The sequence below is a fragment of the Sander vitreus genome, chromosome 7 (genome assembly GCF_031162955.1).
Source record: "Sander vitreus isolate 19-12246 chromosome 7, sanVit1, whole genome shotgun sequence".
In the NCBI taxonomy this organism is placed as follows: domain Eukaryota; kingdom Metazoa; phylum Chordata; class Actinopteri; order Perciformes; family Percidae; genus Sander; species Sander vitreus.
This window is the reverse complement of record NC_135861.1, coordinates 25,524,968-25,544,751: the sequence shown is the minus strand read 5'-3', so window position 1 is coordinate 25,544,751 and position 19,784 is coordinate 25,524,968. Positions and strand designations below refer to the sequence as shown.

At 41.7% G+C, this 19,784-nt stretch overlaps 2 protein-coding genes across 3 annotated transcripts; both read left to right on the top strand.

Annotated features, from left to right (window-relative positions):
* The first annotated feature begins 362 nt into the window (after nt 1–362).
* Nucleotides 363–4,797, top strand: emilin3a (elastin microfibril interfacer 3a). Of its 2 annotated transcripts, none has more exons than XM_078255606.1 (4): nt 363–931; nt 1,138–1,257; nt 1,384–2,045; nt 2,264–4,797. In XM_078255606.1, the coding sequence occupies exons 1-4, from the start codon at nt 780–782 to the stop codon at nt 4,222–4,224; spliced, it is 2,895 nt and encodes a 964-aa protein (XP_078111732.1). In that variant the 5' UTR covers nt 363–779; the 3' UTR covers nt 4,225–4,797. The 2 variants fall into 2 exon arrangements, with proteins under 2 accessions (XP_078111732.1, XP_078111731.1); XM_078255605.1 differs by having other exon boundaries at nt 1,384–2,057.
* Nucleotides 4,798–15,584: 10,787 nt separating this feature from the next.
* opn7d (opsin 7, group member d) lies at nt 15,585–19,112 on the top strand. The gene is made up of 5 exons (XM_078254031.1): nt 15,585–15,675; nt 16,228–16,390; nt 17,728–17,855; nt 18,001–18,335; nt 18,633–19,112. The coding sequence occupies exons 1-5, from the start codon at nt 15,585–15,587 to the stop codon at nt 19,110–19,112; spliced, it is 1,197 nt and encodes a 398-aa protein (XP_078110157.1).
* Nucleotides 19,113–19,784: the final 672 nt, after the last annotated feature.

Below are 19,784 nucleotides of genomic sequence, written 5' to 3'. Positions count from 1 at the left end.
TAAATAATTGCTGACTACATCCACCTGTCATCTTGGATTATTATTTATTTCCGCTATTACCCTAAAATGTTAAAAAGAAAAACTGCCTATTTTGGGACAAGGCCTGGTGTTGTACACTCTGGATGTGATGTGCTATTTCCCCTCTGGTTTGCTGTGACGTCACCATGGGAAAATAGCTCATGGGAATTCAGCCTCTGCCCTGATTGGCAGAAAGCAGCCTTCAAACTAGATGTATAAGGAAAACTGGATTTTCTATAAAGTTGAGTACTACAGAATACCAGAGGAATAACACTAACTGTGAAGGCGAGGGCTCTCTTCCCTCCTCCAGTGTCACTCTGGTGTTACTTTGAGGAGGTAAAGAGGGAGGAGATATGCAGATGGTGCCAGTGGGGCCCTATTAATGGCGTCTGTAGTCCACCAAACTCACAGTGGACTGTTGTCACTCTAACAGAGTCCATCACACCCACAGCCAGCAGCAGCTCAACATTCACAGGGTGGCATTCTGCTTTATAGCACAACAAAAAAAAAAAGTTGTACTGCAGAGACCTCTTTTTTATGTCAATTTTGTAGCCTTTTTTTCTGAGTTTGTGTGTTTTGAGATATATTGTTTTGTCAGAGGCCTGACACTTCAAATAATTTCCATTTCAAGTGGATGGAGTGGAATATTTAGGGTATTACTTGCCCTTGACAGAGGAATACTTTTTTGTGAGATAACCTTTACCTCAGTTTGAAGACTCCTTTAACTAAGCTTTTTACTTTTAACACGTGGATATTCAAGGATGCATTTTGTGATGGCTGTGAGGCCTTTTGTGTTTGTGACTCTATTTTTGTCACTGGTCGAAACCAAGTTCTACAGACCACTCCAGTTTAACCAGTATAAATCTGGGTACAGTCAACACCATGACCAAGGAAAACCCACCAGCAGACACAAGTAAGTCCTCTCTCTCGCTCTCTCTCTCTCTCTCTCTGTGTGAAGAATCAAGTCTACATCACTTAAGATCTTAATTTACATTTAGCTTTGAGTGACAAAAACTTTTTTTTGTATTATTATTGTATTATTTATTTTTAAAGCCAACTAGAAAATCATATTTATGTGTCCCACGTCTATCCTGTCATCTTTTATCTCCTCTCTCAAAGGAACCACTGTGCCTATGTGGTTGAAAAGACAGTGTCCTTCACACTGCAGGACGGGGCAGCCCCATATGTCAAAGCTGAGTACAACAAGTGTTCCTGGGGTCAAAAATGTCCAACTCTTCAGTGAGTAAACAAGCTCTTACTATGTCAAGTTGATATTTAAAAAATAAATAAATTCATATGACTTCAGGGTACAAAATTCTGCAGTCAAGTGTACGTTTCTGACTAATGGTTGGTTGTTCCCCTCAGGTATCGTCTGATGTACAAACCAATCTACAAGGTGGCACATAAAACCGTCACAGAGCTGGAATGGCGTTGTTGCCCCGGGTATTCTGGTTATGGCTGTATGGAGGGACATCCAGTTTACCAACACCCTATGAAAATGATGCCACCATTCAAGGGCCCACCAATGAAAGGCCTACAATTAAAGGGGCCACAGTTCAAGGGTCCACAGTACAAAGGTCCCATGTTCAAGGGCCCACCTATTAACACTGTTGTGAAGGCCAACCCATGGAGTCAACCCAAAGGACCTTCCACCGGCAGTTTTAACTCTTACCCAATGGGCCACTTTGGGCCTCCGAGGACCTCCTCCTACCCAGACACCTCCTTCGAGCCTTATCCGTCTGAGCCAGAGCCAATGCCAGAGCACCAGGAACCACATCAAACCGAGCACCAGGAACCACATCACACAGAGCACCAGGAACCACATCACACAGAGCACCAGGAACCACATCAAACCGAGCACCAGGAACCACATCACACAGAGCACCAGGAACCACATCACACAGAGCACCAGGAACCACATCACACAGAGCATGACCAAGAATATGAGCATGAGCATAGCCAAGGACCTGAGGAACATATACCAGAGGGAATCCATCATCCTCCCTCTGGTGGTGACCAGCCCCAGGGTGAGACCATAGGTGTGTCCTAATTCCAAACTAAATACTAATTCTAACTGGGTTTGACTATCTAGTGTGTTCACACTGGGTAGTGACAAAACGGAGCATAGTCACACTTTTTAGAGTCACATTTATCATTATTTTGAACTGAATTGAAACTGCAATAACACCAAAGCACAGTGTATTAGGTTTGTCCCAATGTTAATAACGTTCCTTTCTCTCTTTAGGCCCAGCTCTAGACAGCGAGATAGAGGAGCGAATATATCGAATGGAGGAGGATGTGCAACGTCTAAACCAGGGTCTGGAGATCCTGAGGGGAACTGTGAATGGACTGGAAGATAGTCTACGAGCCTCACTGAGAGAGGACGCCAACAGGATGCTGTCAGCTCTGCTCTCTGCTGCCCCTGGTCCTATTCCTGCTCCAGTTGTAGCCTCTGGTCCATCCACTGTAGGGTTTGTAGAGATTCCTGGGGGAGACCTTGAGACAGAGGGTCTAGATGGCAGACACGTGTTTCCAGGCCTTACAGAACTGAATGGAAGGGTCGAGGAACTCAGGACAGAGCTGCAAGCCAAGACAGCAGAGCTACAGGAACTCAAAGCAACAGTGACGGGACATGATGAAGCACTGAAGAAGACGTTGAATAGATCTGGGGTGGTATCAGACTCCAATGGCAATCTTGGGGAAAATGCCCAGAAAGCTATGGAGAACTTGATGGATGCCAAGCTGAGTGCAGCCAGGGCAGAAATTCTTGGTGGGTTCGAGGAACGTGTAGAGAGTGCAGAGGGCCGATGTGAAGAGAAAGCTGGGCATTTGGGTCATCAGTGTCAGAGGGAGCAAAGTGAGAGGCAGGAGCAGATGGAGGATGCTCTCGAGGTAAGTAACACACACTTAAGAACAGAGCTGAGAAACCTCCAGGCACAGATCCATGGTTTAAATGCTACAGAGAGCTGCTCTGGTAGACTGAGTGGACTGGTTGAAAGGGTGCACATGCTGGAAACATCAGTGGCAGGCCTCAACCAGTCCCAGGGGCACCTGAGAGTGGAGCTGGGTGGACACAAGGACCACATAGAGGGAATGCTGGAGGGGCGTCTGGGGTATGTAGAGGCCAAGCTTAACCTGACTGGGCAGATTAAAAGCGATGAGTCTGGGAGAAGGAGGGGTGTCACAGACTCAACTGAGACAGGACAGGGCATGGAGGCCAGAATGGAGGGTAAAATGAGGGCTCTGGAAGGCCGTTTACTGACGGCTTTAGAGGAGCTGGGTAATGTCACTGCCCCTGCACTGCTGGAGGGTCATGCTGTTCCCACTCTGGAGACAGAGCTGGAATCCCTCCGAGGGAGACTAGAAGTGGATGTGGACAGAGTGCAGAAGCACCTGAGCAACCTTGAGATTCTCTGCTCCTCTTCCTGTTCCTCACCTCAAAACCCATCTGCTATCCTGGGAGACTCTGCTGTGCCAAGTGCTAACCTGGCAGAGGAGCAGAATGTGAAGGAGGCACTAAACATGCAACATGACCAATTAAACAGCCTCAACGTAACACTGCAGAACATCCTGAGGCGTCTGACCTTCAGGGACCAGCAGAAACAAGCAGAGGGAGATTATCCCATCCAGGGAGAGCTCACAATCCTTAAGTTCAACGTCCGCTCAGTCAACCACACCCTCAAAGGCCTCCAGGATTCTCTGGGGACAATGGTCCACCAGGTGGATCAAGCCAACAGCTCCTGGCATGAGAGAGAGGCTCGTCTGGCCCAGCAGATAAAGGGTGTGGTGCAGCTGGTTGGGCATCAGGCTTCCATGCTCGGGGCAGGTGAGCGCAGACTGATCCGAGTTAAAGGTGAGCTGCAGGAGATGAAGAGACGGCTAGCCGAGGAGGTGCGGGGCTGCCGGAGCACAGCTATGGGGGTCCAGAAAGAGGTAACTGAGGTTGGAGGGCGTGTTGCCAGTGTGGAGGACCAGTGTAAGGGCCTAAATAACTTGGCAGAGGACCTGGAGAAAATCAGGGAGGAGCTGGAGAGACAATCGAATGGGCTTCTCGTGCAAGTCAATGGGACTCTCTCCAGCCATGCTCAGCAGCTGTCTGAGCTGAGAGGCGGACTCAGAAACTGCACTTCCCAGGTAGAGCCAACACAACAGAGTTTAGAGCTGGAGCCAGAGTTGAGACGAGGGGACACCTTCACTTTGAATTAGTTTAGTTCATATGGACAATACTTTTAAAAAATGAATGAAAGAGGGGAAATACTCTGCAGGTTTAGTAGGGGTCCACTAAAACCCCATCTTATTATTTGAATTGTAAAATACAATGGTTTTGAACCTGCACTGAAATAATGGGTTTAGTTGGCTTACATTATAAAATGAAAACAAAAATGGCAGCTAATTCCAACTGTACTATAACACAGAAACGTGAAATTGAATCATGAAGGTGCTAAAATTAAATCTTTGTTTTAATGGACCATTACTTAGAGCATCAGAGATTGAGGAAGAGAAAAACTGCACGTGTTACTGTATTGTTTCTGTAGAGCTTACATAGAAATGATTGTATGTAACGGTTGTTTACCAATGTTTACATGTTTAAGTTTTTGTATTGATTTTTCTTATGTCTAGACTAGAAGTATACAAAATATGTTTTTATATGATTTCAGTTCTTGACCCAGCCTTTCTAATTTGATTGTACTCTTGCATAAAATGTAAGCATTTCAAACTATATAGTTCAATTTCAAGGTTTATCAATACCGATAATTCAATAAACACGTTTCTTTACTATTTGTGTTTTCTTGGTTGGTCTCACCCTAAATTTAAAACTAGTCATGTTTCACTTTAGAGGTGAGAAGTGCTGATGCAGAGAAGTGGGGAAACCACAAGAGGGCAATAGAGAAGCATTACTACTGTTGACTGCTGGAGACTAGGGAGACTTGACTTGACTAAAGCCATGTTCATGCAGTGTATAAATTATGGTCTCCCGTCCAAAAATTAAGTTCACGGGGACAGCTGGGACTTGCTGCCAGAGGAAAATTACAAATGATCATTTTTGCCAAGGTGATACAAAAAGACGAGGAGGACTTCAGCGCAGCCTAGCCTATTTCATATTCTCTCTCTCGCTCTCTCTCTCTCTCTCTCTCTACCAGCCCAGCTTTCTGAACACAGTTCTCATTGGACGTTACAATAGAGCGATAGGTGACCTTGCTTATAACCCTCACCTGTTGGTTCCAGTTCCCCTATAGACAAACAACAGCTGTGTGGGAGATAAGCCCACTGCTGTGTGAAAACGTTTTAACCCTTAACCAAGAAATGTGGTAAATAATAACTCACACACACACACACACACACACACACACACACACACACACACACACACACACACACACACACACACACACACACACACAGATATATTCCACTACTTCCAGAAGCAATTTTTCACACACAACCTACAAACTACTTTTCTTGAAGTGTAAAGATAAACATAAACGGTACTGTCTATAAACCCATACAAAGAAAAATAAAGTGTTCTCTCTCTGCTACACCACATTGCCTCACTACTTTTCCGTTCTATCTCTATCATTATTTGGGTCTTCTCATTTCTTTTCGGTATTCCTCCTATGCCTCCATTAAGTTCCTACCTCACAAGCTCAGACAGCAACTCATTAATCTTGTTTGTTTCCAAGTTGACACTTTGACAGAAAGGGCAGTTGGGGGGCTCTAGTGAATTTGTCTCCTCTGACTCTAGATTCTCTTCCCTGCTCATTCATGGATCCAATTCGGAGTTATGCTCCCTGCACAAATCTCAAACTGTCACTGGCCAAGGCATGCAGCCAAATCTCAAGAGGCAAAGCAGAGGACAAAGAATATTTGAGTAAACAGAGGGCTGCAGTGGTCTAAAACATGAATCATCCTATATAATGTCCTCTGTAGATGCTTAAGGTGAGAGAAGAGGTTGTGTCCTCATTATAGTGATTTTCAGACAGCAGACAGGGTAGATTAAATTTGGCTCACACATGAGAAAGCCCAGGAGAGGGTTACTTCAAATTAAGGACTCAGAGCTTCTCAGTAATAAGCCCCAGGATTTGACATTTTTTAAGAAGCAGTAACGTGTAAAGCTGTACTGGAGCTTTTGTCCTCTATACAAAACAAGGTAAAAAGTTGTACTACGCTTACAAAACATTGTGAAATTTAGCATCATGAATGATTTAAAAGGGATGCTATACTGTTAATGTGGCACCTATTTCCTTAACTAGTCTTATGTTGTGTCAAGAAGATGAAATACTGAGTCCTTGTCAAAACACTTCCTTATGTCTTTGCTGTGACACTCAGATGGATTATAACCAGAGTTAAATGCCTAAACTACAACTTGGCTCAGTCCTCATAATGAAGAGTAGATTAAGAAAAAGTAGGATAGCAGAGTGGGAAATTAATGTATACCTATGGAGTGAAGATCTTACATAAACATTAAGATTTTATGAGTAGGAAGTGCACAAAGGCACACATAAGTACTGTACATATCTGGACTTAATAATTTATCATATATACATCGGATGGATGTACATCTGATACAGACCAACAAGGTACTCACGTGCACGTGTGGCCGGACCGGCTATCGAAAGAAAGAACAGAGAAACTCAACACACACAGAGGGAGAGTGACTTCATTCTAAGCTCAGGCAATGTCGTCACTCCACTATATGTTTACATAGCAAATGTTTGTTTACTGGTATATTTATGTGCTGAATAGTGAGTTCAGCTCCTTTAAGTGAGTAAGAAAATCTAAATTTGCAAACCTATGTACAGTATGCACAAGCAATTCATTTTCAATTGGATTTAGTTAAATCAAATGTACCACTCTTTTCTGTTCTCCTTTTAAACTCTTGAAACGATATCACTCCCTTACAAAAACAAGCAAAGATAATTACTGGTATGAAAAGAATTTTCGCAGCTGGAGGACGAATTGAAACACTGTAGTATTGATAAGATAAGATAAGATAGACTTTATTAATTTATTAAACACTGGGGAAATTCCTGTGCTACAGCAGCTCAAAAGATATATATATATATATATATTTTTTACACACATCAGAATAACACAAATACACATTAAGTAGACATGGGAGAAAATATACATAAAGTATAAGAAATAGAAAAAAAAATAGAATTAGTTATAATTATAATAATAATAACAGTAAGTATTGCTGTTTTTAATGAAAAATCAGAGTACCTTCTAGACCGCTGCAAGCCATCCAGTAGATGTTGTGATATTTCAGTCTGGACAAAACTGACGGTGAAACATGAATTTATATATTGACATCCACCATGTCTTTATGATCTGAGGGAAAGTGATTGCACTCACGTTCAACATGAGCTCTCATAATTTCCTTTGGTTCTGATCATTTCCTGCCTACTGTACTCCAAAAAGTGACTGAAGGGACTTTGCACTACAGCAGACCACTGACTGAGACATTAATTAAGTTCTTTTTAACATGTCAGAGTGAGCGGCCTGAGAAGGACCAGCACCCTGCACCGAGATATTAATATGACAGCACTGCTCTTTACAGCTTTCTGAGAGCCCTGCAGCCTCGGCACAGCTTAGCAAGTGAACCCACACTCCCTTAAGCAGCTTTCCATGACTGTTAGTCTGGGAGCAGCACTACTTCAAAAAAACTGCATGGGTGCATGCGATAAAGTAGGATGACAGTGCTTCAGGTGTAGTTGGAATGCTCCCTACTAGGACTGCTTTTACTGTGTGAACAGTACAGTGTCTGTTAAGTGGCTGTCACATTCATTTTAGATTCTTGAGGGTGCGCAATCCAAAAATGTCGCCATCAAGTATTTTGTGTAAAGTGCATGTTGTCAGTCATTGTTTGAGACCCGCCACGTATGGGATACACGCCTGTGAATGGCCCGGCTAGGGTCTGGTTGGCTGGAAAGCTGTCTGAAGGCACAATCACCTACTGTAAGTAATCTCGTTCCAGTTGCAAATTATGCATCAAACGTTTTGTTATTCTCAATGTATACCAACATAATCATTCATTACCAGCAGCAATTGGCAGTCACTGAACACAATCATAAACTATTCATGCAGCTCCATTTATTCACGGTGAAAAATTGGGACCATGATAAAAGATGGTCAAAAGCTGTTTATTTTTAAAGATTATTTTTGGGGCATTTTAGGCCTTTATTTCTATAGGACAGCTTATACTTGAAAGGGGATAGAGAGGGGGAATGACATGCGGCAAAGGGCCGCAGGTCACAGTCGAAACCCGCGGCCACAGCGTCAAGGAGTAAACCTCTATATATGGGCGCCCGCTCTACCAGGTGAGCTAACCAGGCGGCCAGGTCAAAAGCTGTTTAATATCGTAGTCACACGATAAGAAGTTCTGACTTTTAGCTCTTATATTATCGCTTCACAGGCACATCCTGCAATATTAACATTCTCTATTTTATATGCAGAGAGAAAATCATTCAAATGTTAAATAAGATCAAAATCTATCTTGACATTGTTACAACAGCGTGTTTTCGCTCCCACAGGAAGGGCCACCGTGTTTCTTTTAAAGAGAGGAAGATCATCAACCTGGTGGCAGAGGCGATGCAAAAGCTGCCTCTGGACCACCAGAGAAGCACAGGAGCTGACGGAGTATAGGACTCGCATCTCGCATCTCTGTGGTCAAACCAGCTCCCGCTGAAGTTGGCTCGCACCCGTATTCTGACCTTTATGGTAAATGCATAGAAACGGCCCCAGGATACACAAGTGACTATGTCCTGTTTTTATAACAAGGTGTTAACAAAACATACATATATACATATATATATATATATATATATATATATATATATATATACATATACATATATATACATATACATATATATACATATACATATATATATACATATATATATATACATATACATATATATATACATATATATATATATATATATATATATATTGATATAAAATCGAAGTCCCATATTTGTATTTGCTTAGGGGAAACACTGTGACCAATTCAAATATATGATTCATATGTGTAAAAAAAATGTGTTTAGTATAGTGAGAAAGCAGCGACGGATAGAGGAAATGTGGTGGGGAGTGGTACTTTAAATCATCAGTGACACTCAGAGCTTGCCAGTATAATCTCTCTCTCTCTCTCTCTCTCTCTCTCTCTCTCTCTCTCTCTCTCTCTCTCGCTGTCACTGACGATGAGTGCATATTCTGTATGAGAGAGTGAGTGTGTGGCCAGCTGGCTGGATGTGTGCAAGTATGTGTCATTGAAGAGGAGGAGGAGGAGAATACCTTAACCGGACCCTTCCATTGCTCCTCTCTCGGTCTGTCTGTCTGTCTGTCTGTCTGTGCCTCCTCACTGTCTCCTTGTCTGTCTGTCTCCTCTCCCCTGTGTCCTGCTCTCCACCTGGCCTCCATGAGTTTAACAGAGGACAAGCCATTCCTCCATGGAAGGTAAGAAGCCCAGCGGTCGAGTGTCTTTTCGGTTTCCAGGGTAATGCAAAGAATATTAGACAAAAAGCGAGATTGTTAATGATGACGCATATGTTTCATCTTCCAAATTTGGCTGATGTTATTTTGAATGGTTGCTTGCAGCTGACATCACTCTCAAAAACATATTTATTCCGTGGTTTCTTTCTTTACTTTTATTTTCTATGCAAAGGTTTGGTAGTCTTTATTCTCACTCGCAGAGGTTGTTAATCTTAGTCCCTCTAAAATGATAACATCTGGTTGTGTTAAAGGGGTGTTTTCTGATGGACATCCAGGCAAGGTTCGAAAACCATCTCAAGGAAGTGAAAACGGATTGTGCTGGCTTTAATGCTGATTAAATGAAGACAGACCTCACAGCTAATTTGTGGGATATCTGGCAGAATTAGCAATGAGGTCACTGATCATCCCTCTCTGTAATAAAAAAAAGGACTGCTTTTCTTTATCTTTTTTTAGTCGAAGTTGTAGTTGTCGCGGTTACTGACCATATTTAAGACATCCTGTCGACTTGATTTCAGGCTGCTTGCCACACAGTATTTTGATGGACATGTGTGTCTGAATGCACAAACTGCCTATTCTTATTACCTGCACAGCTATGTGAAGGACGATTCATTGGTTTGTGACTCTAGCTTCACATCAGAAGATAATCTATGTTGACAGTGATCGATCACAATGCCAGAGTACGATGTCTTTCTGTTGGATACAACATGATATAACGAAGTGAATAACCTTCCAACTGGAGACTAATAAATGAAAAACAGCTGTCAGAGGCAAGACAATTACTCATCACTGGCACAAGGATGTTTGCTTTCTCAATCAGACTGAGCTTATGTAATATGTTTGTGTCATGAAGGGGAAGCAGTTGTTGTAGAAGAATGATGATACAACTTATTTATTTTGCATAGAGGCATGGAGATCAGAGACTCAGAGTTAATGAGAGAACAAACCTCTTAAAGCCCGATTAACATTAAAGATACTTGATGGCATTTTAAACATGCTAATCTGATTTCTGTTTATTGAGCAGGTTATGAAAATAAATTCTTTTTAACCCTGAAGGAAAATGATCATGTGTTTGTATTGTTTGCACAAGAACGTTAATGACAAATTATCTCTGTACCAATCGGATAGATAAGAGTCCCCCATCTCTGAAACCACATCAGTGCCACCACTGTCCTACGATGAAATCCTCCTTTATCCCCGATTACATTACAATTACAAATAGTTTTTAATCCTCCTCTGTACTTTAAAGTTGATATTGTTAATTGTTTATTTGTAGGAAATTATCAACAAATCTATTGACTGTTAAGTTAAGATCACAATTTGCTACAAGCCAAAGCCAGATGCTAAAGAATATTGTACAAGAAAAGCAAGAAAACAAAACAAAAATGTGAGTGAACTGTGTGCGGGCTCGAATAATTCAGTTTTACCTGAACTTTTCGACATTTAACACTTGATCATTCTCCACGGTCATTACATAAGATATGTCACTGCATGTCCTGCAACGTTTGAAAGAGTTGCCTCCAACCACTCTTTGTCATGCTGCTAAACCACGGTGTAAATATTGTACTGTGACTGTATGGCATTTGTCTTGTCACTGTCAGTCACTCTCAAACAAGGAGGCAGTTACACACAGTGAGGGGGAATACAGTGCACTTCAATCGCACCAAAGGTCGCACATGGCACTCCGGGGATGTGTTGCACAGCACACTGTGTGTCTGTTGCTTTGAAATATTGCACAATACAATGAATCACAAGCTTAAACATATTTGTGATACAAACAGTTTGCTTTGCACACAAAAATCTGGAGTACAGCTGCAATGATTAGTCAATTAGCCGATCGAAAGAAAATTAAGCCGCAACTATTTTGTTAATCGTTTCAGTCATTTTCCAAGCAAAAATGCCCCCCGTTTGCTGGTTTCCGCTAAAATAAAGTAAAGATTTGCTGTTTTGTTTTTTTGTCATTTATGATAGTAAATCAAATGTCTTAGGGTTTTGGACATTTGGTTGGACAAAACAAGCAATCTCAAGATGTGACTTTGTGCTCTGGAAAATTGTAATAAGAATGTTTCACTATTTTCTGAAATTTTAGAGACTTAACCACTAATAGAGAAAATCGTCAAATTAATAGATAAAAAAAAAAAAATCATCATTAGCCCTAATGTGGAAGTGTATATCTAACTGTGCTACAAAACAAGCTTTTACACTTTTTTCTTCACTTGGTCAAAAGAGTATATATATATTAAAGATAATTGAAACATGTTCTACATACGCTTCAATTTGTAGCTAGGCTAATATTAAGACTTTGCTAGCATGTTTTTAACAGAAAAAAAGAAGTTATATGCTCAAGGTTTCATAAGGGTCAGATTTAAACACAGGTCAAACATTGAGCTAGCCCACTGGCAGCCACCGATCATGAGCTCACGCATGGGGACATCCTAAAACGCCTGACAGCTGTTAAAGCTGCAGTGGGTAGGACTTCTTTTTAATTTCAAGTAGAGTGAGACCTCTTCCTGCTGCTATCCCTCTCCCCTCTCTTTCACACTGGCAATGCATGCATAGAACAGCAAATAGGAACATTCTCTCTAAAATGACCTGTTATTGGCCTAAATCTCCCGTGATGGATACATATTCTGAAACCTGAAAACAGAGCCAAGGAGGAGATGCAGAAGTCTCTCTCCGACCACTTGAATTACAATATGCTGAAAGATTATTATGGATTTTTTGCTCATAATGGCTGCTTATTTCCTCTGACCACATCCATTTAAATGTTATGCGTGACAGTCTTAGTTTGCATGGCATTACATCAATCTCACAATTTTGATGACATGCTGCAAAGAAACTGCAGATAGATCAATTTAAATGTCTTCCTCTGTAAATTACACAGTCAAAATATCTCCACAGAGACAGAAAGCATGGGCAAATGGGTCAGGGTAGAGGGGGATGAGGTGCAAATGTGCATTGAAAATAAAACAATGGAGTACATAAGCCAGGTCAGCAGGCAGTATATGCTTTACCCCCTCTATCTCCTCTGGAGGTCAATGTCCCTGTTCCTGTCTCACAGGCATTCAATTAATCACAGCTGAACAGAACAGAAGAGTTATTCAGCCAGGCTCAGTGACACGATAACAGTAGTGCCACAGCTCAGCCAGTCTCAAAATACTCAATCTGTCACAGTGGACCAAAGGCACAGTTCTGCTGGTTAAGCTCTCTTTCGACCTACCTCCTCCCTCTAGCTTTCACACTCACATGGCTAAGGGTCATCTTGGTTTTGTTCCTCTGGTTACATAAACATGCTCAGATACTTTCAGAGTTCAGCTCAGCTCAGTGTCTGTGTTCTTCAAGGAGTTCATGCCAACTTGACATTTTCACCGTGTAGCTTGAAGTTTGTTGTTGCTTCCTGTAGAGAACTGAGTTAGACAACGGCAACCCGCATCGCCGGAACATCTGGCGGCGCCAAAACATCTGGCGATTATCCAGACTATACTTACAGATGTTTCTACAATTTTGTCCACCCCATTTATATCAAAAAGGGTAGACTAAATACCAGAAACAACAATTGAGTGCAACAGCATCACAAACTATAGCCTCCAAAATGTAATCAATTATGATTATGTTATTATTGCAGATTGTTGTATTCGACTGCATTAGTTGTATCTAGGTGTACCTAATAAACTGGCAACTGAGTGTCCTGGGCTTAAGCAAATGTGATAATGAAAATGTTTTCTTGATAACAGAATCTTTCATTGTGCTCACATGACAGTGGAGTTCTTGGATTGAGTGGCACTAAAACTGGTCATAACTACTTACTCTGCAAAGTCTCCTCCGCTCAGACTGTCTGGACATTTTGTCATTGACTCGCGTGCTGACTGGCATCGTAATGAGGCCTTATTGTTTATCCTGCGTGATTGTGTGAAGTAGCCTCTGCATTACTTTTGATAGCACTCCAGGTACTGCACTACACTCGTCCCTGCAGGGTGCCTTCCTCCCGGGTTCCCAAATCATTTTTCATTCTTCTATCTAGCAAACTGACGTACTGAATAGCAATCATGCGCCTGTTTACAGATAGCTGGCCAAGAAGATACTGATTGCCTTGGTTTCGTTTCTGGCTCATAACAAAGGGCATGAGCAGGGATGGACTGGGGCTAAAAAACAGCCCTGGACTTTCTCCCAAATAGGCCCATCATCCGGCCATTCGCCCCTAGCCTTGCGCGACAGACACTAGCCAGGATGTCCTGATACTATGCCACAATACTGTAGCCTATCAGACAAGGTATTCACAGAAAGTAACATCTCAAAACCAATGATGATAATTGGGGTTGTGTTTATTAATGAAGCCTCAGCCTTCAAATAAAAACAAAGAAATTACAATTCCATTACATCTGCACTGAAAATAAAAAACAAAAAATTTACTGTCACTGGCTACAGAAACCCCAAATTACACAAACTTGTAATTATAAAAGAGTACTACTGACAACACTTTCAGAGATAAAGTAGGCTACTTGCTGTACCTGAACATGGGGATTAGATATATTGTAGGCCTATACCAAAACTACACTGAGAGTGTTAGTTACTATATACTATAACTTATAACTATTCAAAAATATATATACACACATATACATATATGTACATATATATATATATAACCACCAGGTCTTTGCCAGTTCCACAATAGTAAACGCAAATATGAAAGACAAGGAAAAACTGCACTCTGATGGAAGACAGACAGAAAGTGCAAGCTAGGATTTTTTGGTTAAACTTTTGGTTTAATTTGGTGAATTATTATTATTACTTCCCTGTTTGTTAGCACGTTTAGACTGGTACCAATGCATGCCTGATGTTTTCCCATTTAATTCAATACCATAGTCTTCATCCTAGCAGCAAAAGTGACCTCACCACAACGTCTCACATAACGAAGTGAAATCACGGTCAACCCGCGATTAATTTCCAACACGTTTAATGTTTCAAATTAACCTAACAGAAATTATTAAACACGTTAAGTTTGACAGCACTAAGGCACTATAATTTTCATAATCATGATGCACACCCATGCTAACTATGCAATTCGCTAAGATAGGGATAAAGGCAGCCTATTATAATGTGTCCTGCTCCTGGCACTTACCAGTACCTCTTGCTGATGTGAAATTACCTCTACTGTCTCTCCTCTTTGAATTTTTCCCATCCACCTTTCTACCTAGTAGGCCTACTCTTCTTCCTCAGTTTTCTTTTACACGTAGCATATAAGTGATCGTATTAGCGCCCCCTGCTGTTGGCTGTTAATATCGCTTTATTAGACTTTTTTTTTGTGTCGACGGCCGTCGGTTGGATGGCCGTTCTGGACTTTCCCCGAACGCACAGATTGTCAGTCTACTTCTGATGCTGACAGCATACTATTAAGATTCTTCTAACAATCTATAGGCTGAATTTATCAGCTCTCAGAAATTCTTCAGCACCCGTTAACTCTTGTGGCAGAATGAACATCTCTTACCTCTGCTCATTATGTTTCTATTTAATCACTTCTTGTGTCTGTATTGCATTTGCATGTGTGTGTGTGCTTGCATCACCTATTTTCCATCAAATTTGAGTGCATGTTTATCTTAATCATTTTGTTCTCAAGCTCTAAATCTCTCATCTCATACTTCTGTTGTAAATCCTGAAAGAAACAGTCTTTCCAATTCGTACCATCTGTCAAGCCTGCTTTGTATATTTCTATTTAATATGAATTGTCCTCGTTTTTTTTTACACAAGATTATTGTCTAATAAAATAAGCTTTTCATCCATTTCTACAGCTTTAGGCTGTAAGTATTGTGCAAAAAAGATAGTAAGAAAGCACAGCTTGCACTGCAGACAGTAGACAGCATTTTACATGCATTGAGAAAACACAGAGTTGATGGTTTCAACCATGCAGTGAGGAAATATCTTTTGCTACTGTCATTGGACACTCTTTTAACAACATTTGCAGCCTTTAAAGTGTTTTTCAGCCAGGCCGACAACATCAGTGGAGTGAATTCTTCAATGATTGCAGTATTCACAATTAACTTGTGTGTGTCCTAATGTTTACGGCATTTTAGATGGGAAATGCTTCGGACACATCTGCTGCGTTTGCCTCCAGCATGTCCGAGGAGCATGACATCCTCATGGGTTCACTCTACAGCGTCTTTTGTAAGTCCACAGAACAAGCAAATCTCTACTGTGTTGATCTGTCGCTGACTCCATGCACGCACGAGTAGGGCTGGGTATCATTAAAAAATGTTCAATACCGATACCTTGACTTTGATAACGGTTCCTGAACGATACTTTTTTTTTTTTTCGATACCAATTTTATAAAATTAATTTTAACAACAAGAAATTACAACATTACACTATGGCACAAATCTTTTTTTATTTATTTTTATGCTCCTACTACGTGAGCCCTGTCTCTGTGCGTAACATAGAGTTTCCTGTATACCTCTACAACGTGTAACGCTAAACAGCCAATGACCAGCATTATTAGATCTTGGTACTGTAGAAGCATGCTGCATGCTTATTGGCTCACTGACGCTGATGAGATTTACTCCTTAGGTACTGAAACCTGGTATTGAATGACGAGGCATTTTTCGATACTCGATACTATAGAGGCAATTCAGTCGGTGCCTAAAAAGTCAAATTCCAATTTGGTACACAGCCCTACGCATGACAAATCCCTACAGGTGCACAACTCTTTTTGTTTTACAGGTATACTGTCCCTCATGGGCAACTGCATTCTGCTGCTTGTTGCATATCACAAGCGGTCGACCCTGAAGCCAGCTGAGTTCTTCATCATCAATCTTTCCATCAGTGACCTTGGGATGACGCTCTCTTTATTCCCATTGGCGATACCATCATCTTTGACACACAGGTATCTCACATCCCCCTCTTATCTTTCTATTTTATTTCTCCCATCTCCAGAAACATCAAATTTATTTCTCAGTTAACAATTAGTTGACTGTAATTGGCAACTGTTTCGATAACAAATTCATGATTTACGTCAGGGGTCTCCAACGTTTTTTTAAGCCAAGGACCTCTTAACTGAAAGATAGACAGATCAGGGACCCCCTACTACATATATTGCATAAAATTAAGTTGCATATTAAAATGGGCCTACAATAACGTTCGGGTTAAACCTGTTTGAGTCGTGATTCACTCAGATCTTTCACCCGAGTCTTTAAATTGACTCATGAATCGTGAGTCTCTAGTATCACTAACTCGGATCAGTTGAGTCCTACTACATTCAATCTAAAATGATAACAGCGCCACACACAAACCTCTTGCAACATTAGCTACTACTAGTCCTAGCCATCTTAGCTGCCAAAAGCTTTATAACTTACAATTTCGTAGGTCAACAAGGTTAAGTCAACTCAAGCGACTGAGTGAGCAGAGAGACAGTCCGAGACAGGTTATAGGAACTTCCCGACCCGCAGACTCAGAGCCAGAAACATTGCAAGCTCACAGACCATGGGACTAACTCATGAGTCCTGGATGACTCGTGAGTTCTCACGTGAGTCAGTCAATTGCGCGAATCAGCCGGCTATGAGTGGATCTGTAGCAGACAAGCGAGTGAGTGAAGTCTCTCCGCGAGCTCAGGGTGAAGCAAATCCACAACAAAAGCCATTCTTTCACTTCTGAAATAACAAACAAATACAATGTTCTGCACGTAGCCTAGCTAGGCCTACTGTAGGTTTTGGTGTATAAATGTAGTATGTTAAAATGCAATTAGGTCGAGCAGTCAAGGGACAAGGGAAGACTGTATTTTCCTCTGATTTACTGACATTATCACCCACATATGATGTCAAGGCTTTCCTTTATAATTGCAAACGCAACCAATACAACATGAAACACAGATATGCAGATTCGCACAGGGCTAATATTATCACACAACCTCTGTGTTTGGCAAAATATGGTAGGTAATTTGCGGTGGGATTTTTACTTGACAAATTACAGACATGGCAGATTCACACAAGATTAAGATCACAGACGCCCTCCACAATTATTACTAATGACTACAGGTCCCCAGGTAATTCTAGTCCCGTGCGAAATAGGGTAAGTAACTATTTCCTGATATTGTATAGACCAAACAATAAATCGATTAATCAGGAAAATAATCAGCAGATTACCTGATAATGAAAATGATTGTTAGTTGCAGCCCTAGTCTCCATCACATTTCCCTTTGTTCCTTTTCCTTTCCTGTGTACCCAGGTGGCTGTTTGGAGAAATCATCTGTCAGCTCTATGCAATGTGCGGAGTACTGTTTGGTCTATGCAGCTTGACCAACCTCACAGCCCTCTCCTTAGTGTGCTGCCTTAAAGTCTGCTTCCCTAGCCATGGTGAGGGGATAATAAGCTAAAGTGACGAGCATGATGTTGCCAACCATAACAAATTTGATCACAAAGCTGAACAACATGACATTTAAGGAAAACAAATTACCACAAATAACTGCAAAGCATCTTTTTGTATCTCCTGTCTGATCAGGTAACAAGTTCTCCTCGTCACACGCCCGCCTCCTGGTCGTTGGAGTGTGGTGTTACGCGTCTGTGTTTGCTGTAGGGCCCTTGGCACAGTGGGGACATTACGGTCCTGAACCTTACGGCACAGCCTGCTGCATTGACTGGCATGCACCCAACCACGAGCTTTCAGCTTTGTCTTACATTGTCTGCCTTTTCGTCTTTTGCTATGCACTGCCCTGCACCATCATCTTCCTCTCCTACACTTCCATTCTGTTGACAGTGCGAGGGTCACGCCAGGCCATCCAGCAGCATGTGTCACAACAGACCAAGACCACCAATGCACACGCTCTCATTGTCAAGGTCAGAGGATATGAGTGTGTCAGCTCAGCATGACTGACTTCAGGTTTAACAGTTGACAGGATTAGAGCAGGATATGAGACAGTAAATTATTTAGAGGTTATAAAAATGCTTTGCTCATTACTTGCTTTATCTTTGTAGAATCGTCCCATACGTAGCTATCTGTGTGTCTGTGCAATCATTAATAATGGGATGAACAGATATTTGTTTACTTTTCCACTGGTATGAAACTAAAAAAATGTTCTGCATGTGATGTTTTTGTCGTCTGTACGAGGGTCTGTGTGTGTTTCTTCTCCCTAGCTGTCAGTAGCAGTATGTGTAGGCTTCCTGGGTGCCTGGACTCCATATGCTGCTGTGGCCATGTGGGCTGCTTTTGGAGACGCCACACAGGTTCCTGCCAATGCATTCGCCCTCGCCGCCGTGTTGGCCAAGTCCTCCACTATCTACAACCCTATGGTCTACCTGCTGTGTAAGCCAAACTTCCGCGAGTGTCTCTACAGAGACACGTCTATGTTACGACAGAGGATCTACAGGGGAAGTCCCCAGTCAGAACCGAAAGAACGTTTCGGGTCAACCTCACAGCGCAACAAGGACAACATCTCCATGCATTTCTCAAATGGACAGCAGGAGAGCTATGGGGCGTGTCTGCACTGCACTGAGACTGCAGCCCCCTGTCATTTGACCGCACCCCAAAGGACTGCCTGCATCTTGACAGGATCCAGCTACACAGAGGTGACAGTTAGCCAGCTCTCTACAAAACCACAGGCTGATTTTCTCTAGTGGTACAACCTCCTTCTTTCATGAAGCAAACAAGACCGGACAGGTGCTCACAAAGACAGAGAGAATACTGGGCATGGACAACAAAACAACAAAGGGCCTGCACAAGTTACAGTAAGAGTGTGTCGCCAAGACTTGATAGAATAGCAACATCACAGGCTTGCAGGGCAATGGCATTCTTCCTAAAAGTCATTAATGAATGGCCATTTCATTGTGAAATTCAAAATTCATTGTGAGATTCAAATCAGCATTCACTTCATCAGAGAAGATTTGCCACAGAAATGTATGCATGTAATGTTTCGATGGCTACATCTGTGTCAGCTTGTTTCCGGTCTCATTCTAATATGCAGTTATTAAACTGGGTTTTACAGGAGCAGATCCAACCCTTGCTGGCTTCCAGGTTAATTAAGCAAATGTCAAAGCAGCTCATCATCTTATGCATAATGTCAGGATAAGCCATGTTAAATATCTGGCAGGTGCAAAGAAAACACATTATGAGAAAAAAAAAGAGATATGTAAAATGAGGATGTAGAAAGAGATGAAGATATTGTGTATGGTCCTTCCTGTGATAGCAAGGCTAACTAACGTTAGTATGTTACCAATTAAGATCAAGCTCTGTTTCGTCACACACAGGACATGGGGAAGTGTTGCAGTGTTGCATGTTTCACCTGGGTG

What these genes read in the sequence shown, in the direction of transcription:
- emilin3a (XM_078255605.1), top strand. Translation starts at nt 780, where the DNA reads ATGCATTTTGTGATGGCTGTGAGGCCTTTTGTGTTTGTGACTCTATTT. An exon ending in CAAAAATGTCCAACTCTTCA is followed by an intron (nt 1,258 to 1,383) that starts GTGAGTAAACAA and finishes TGTTCCCCTCAG; the next exon opens with GTATCGTCTGATGTACAAAC. An exon ending in GCCCCAGGGTGAGACCATAG is followed by an intron (nt 2,058 to 2,263) that starts GTGTGTCCTAAT and finishes TTCTCTCTTTAG; the next exon opens with GCCCAGCTCTAGACAGCGAG.
- opn7d (XM_078254031.1), top strand. Translation starts at nt 15,585, where the DNA reads ATGGGAAATGCTTCGGACACATCTGCTGCGTTTGCCTCCAGCATGTCC. An exon ending in TTCACTCTACAGCGTCTTTT is followed by an intron (nt 15,676 to 16,227) that starts GTAAGTCCACAG and finishes TTTGTTTTACAG; the next exon opens with GTATACTGTCCCTCATGGGC. An exon ending in CCATCATCTTTGACACACAG is followed by an intron (nt 16,391 to 17,727) that starts GTATCTCACATC and finishes CTGTGTACCCAG; the next exon opens with GTGGCTGTTTGGAGAAATCA.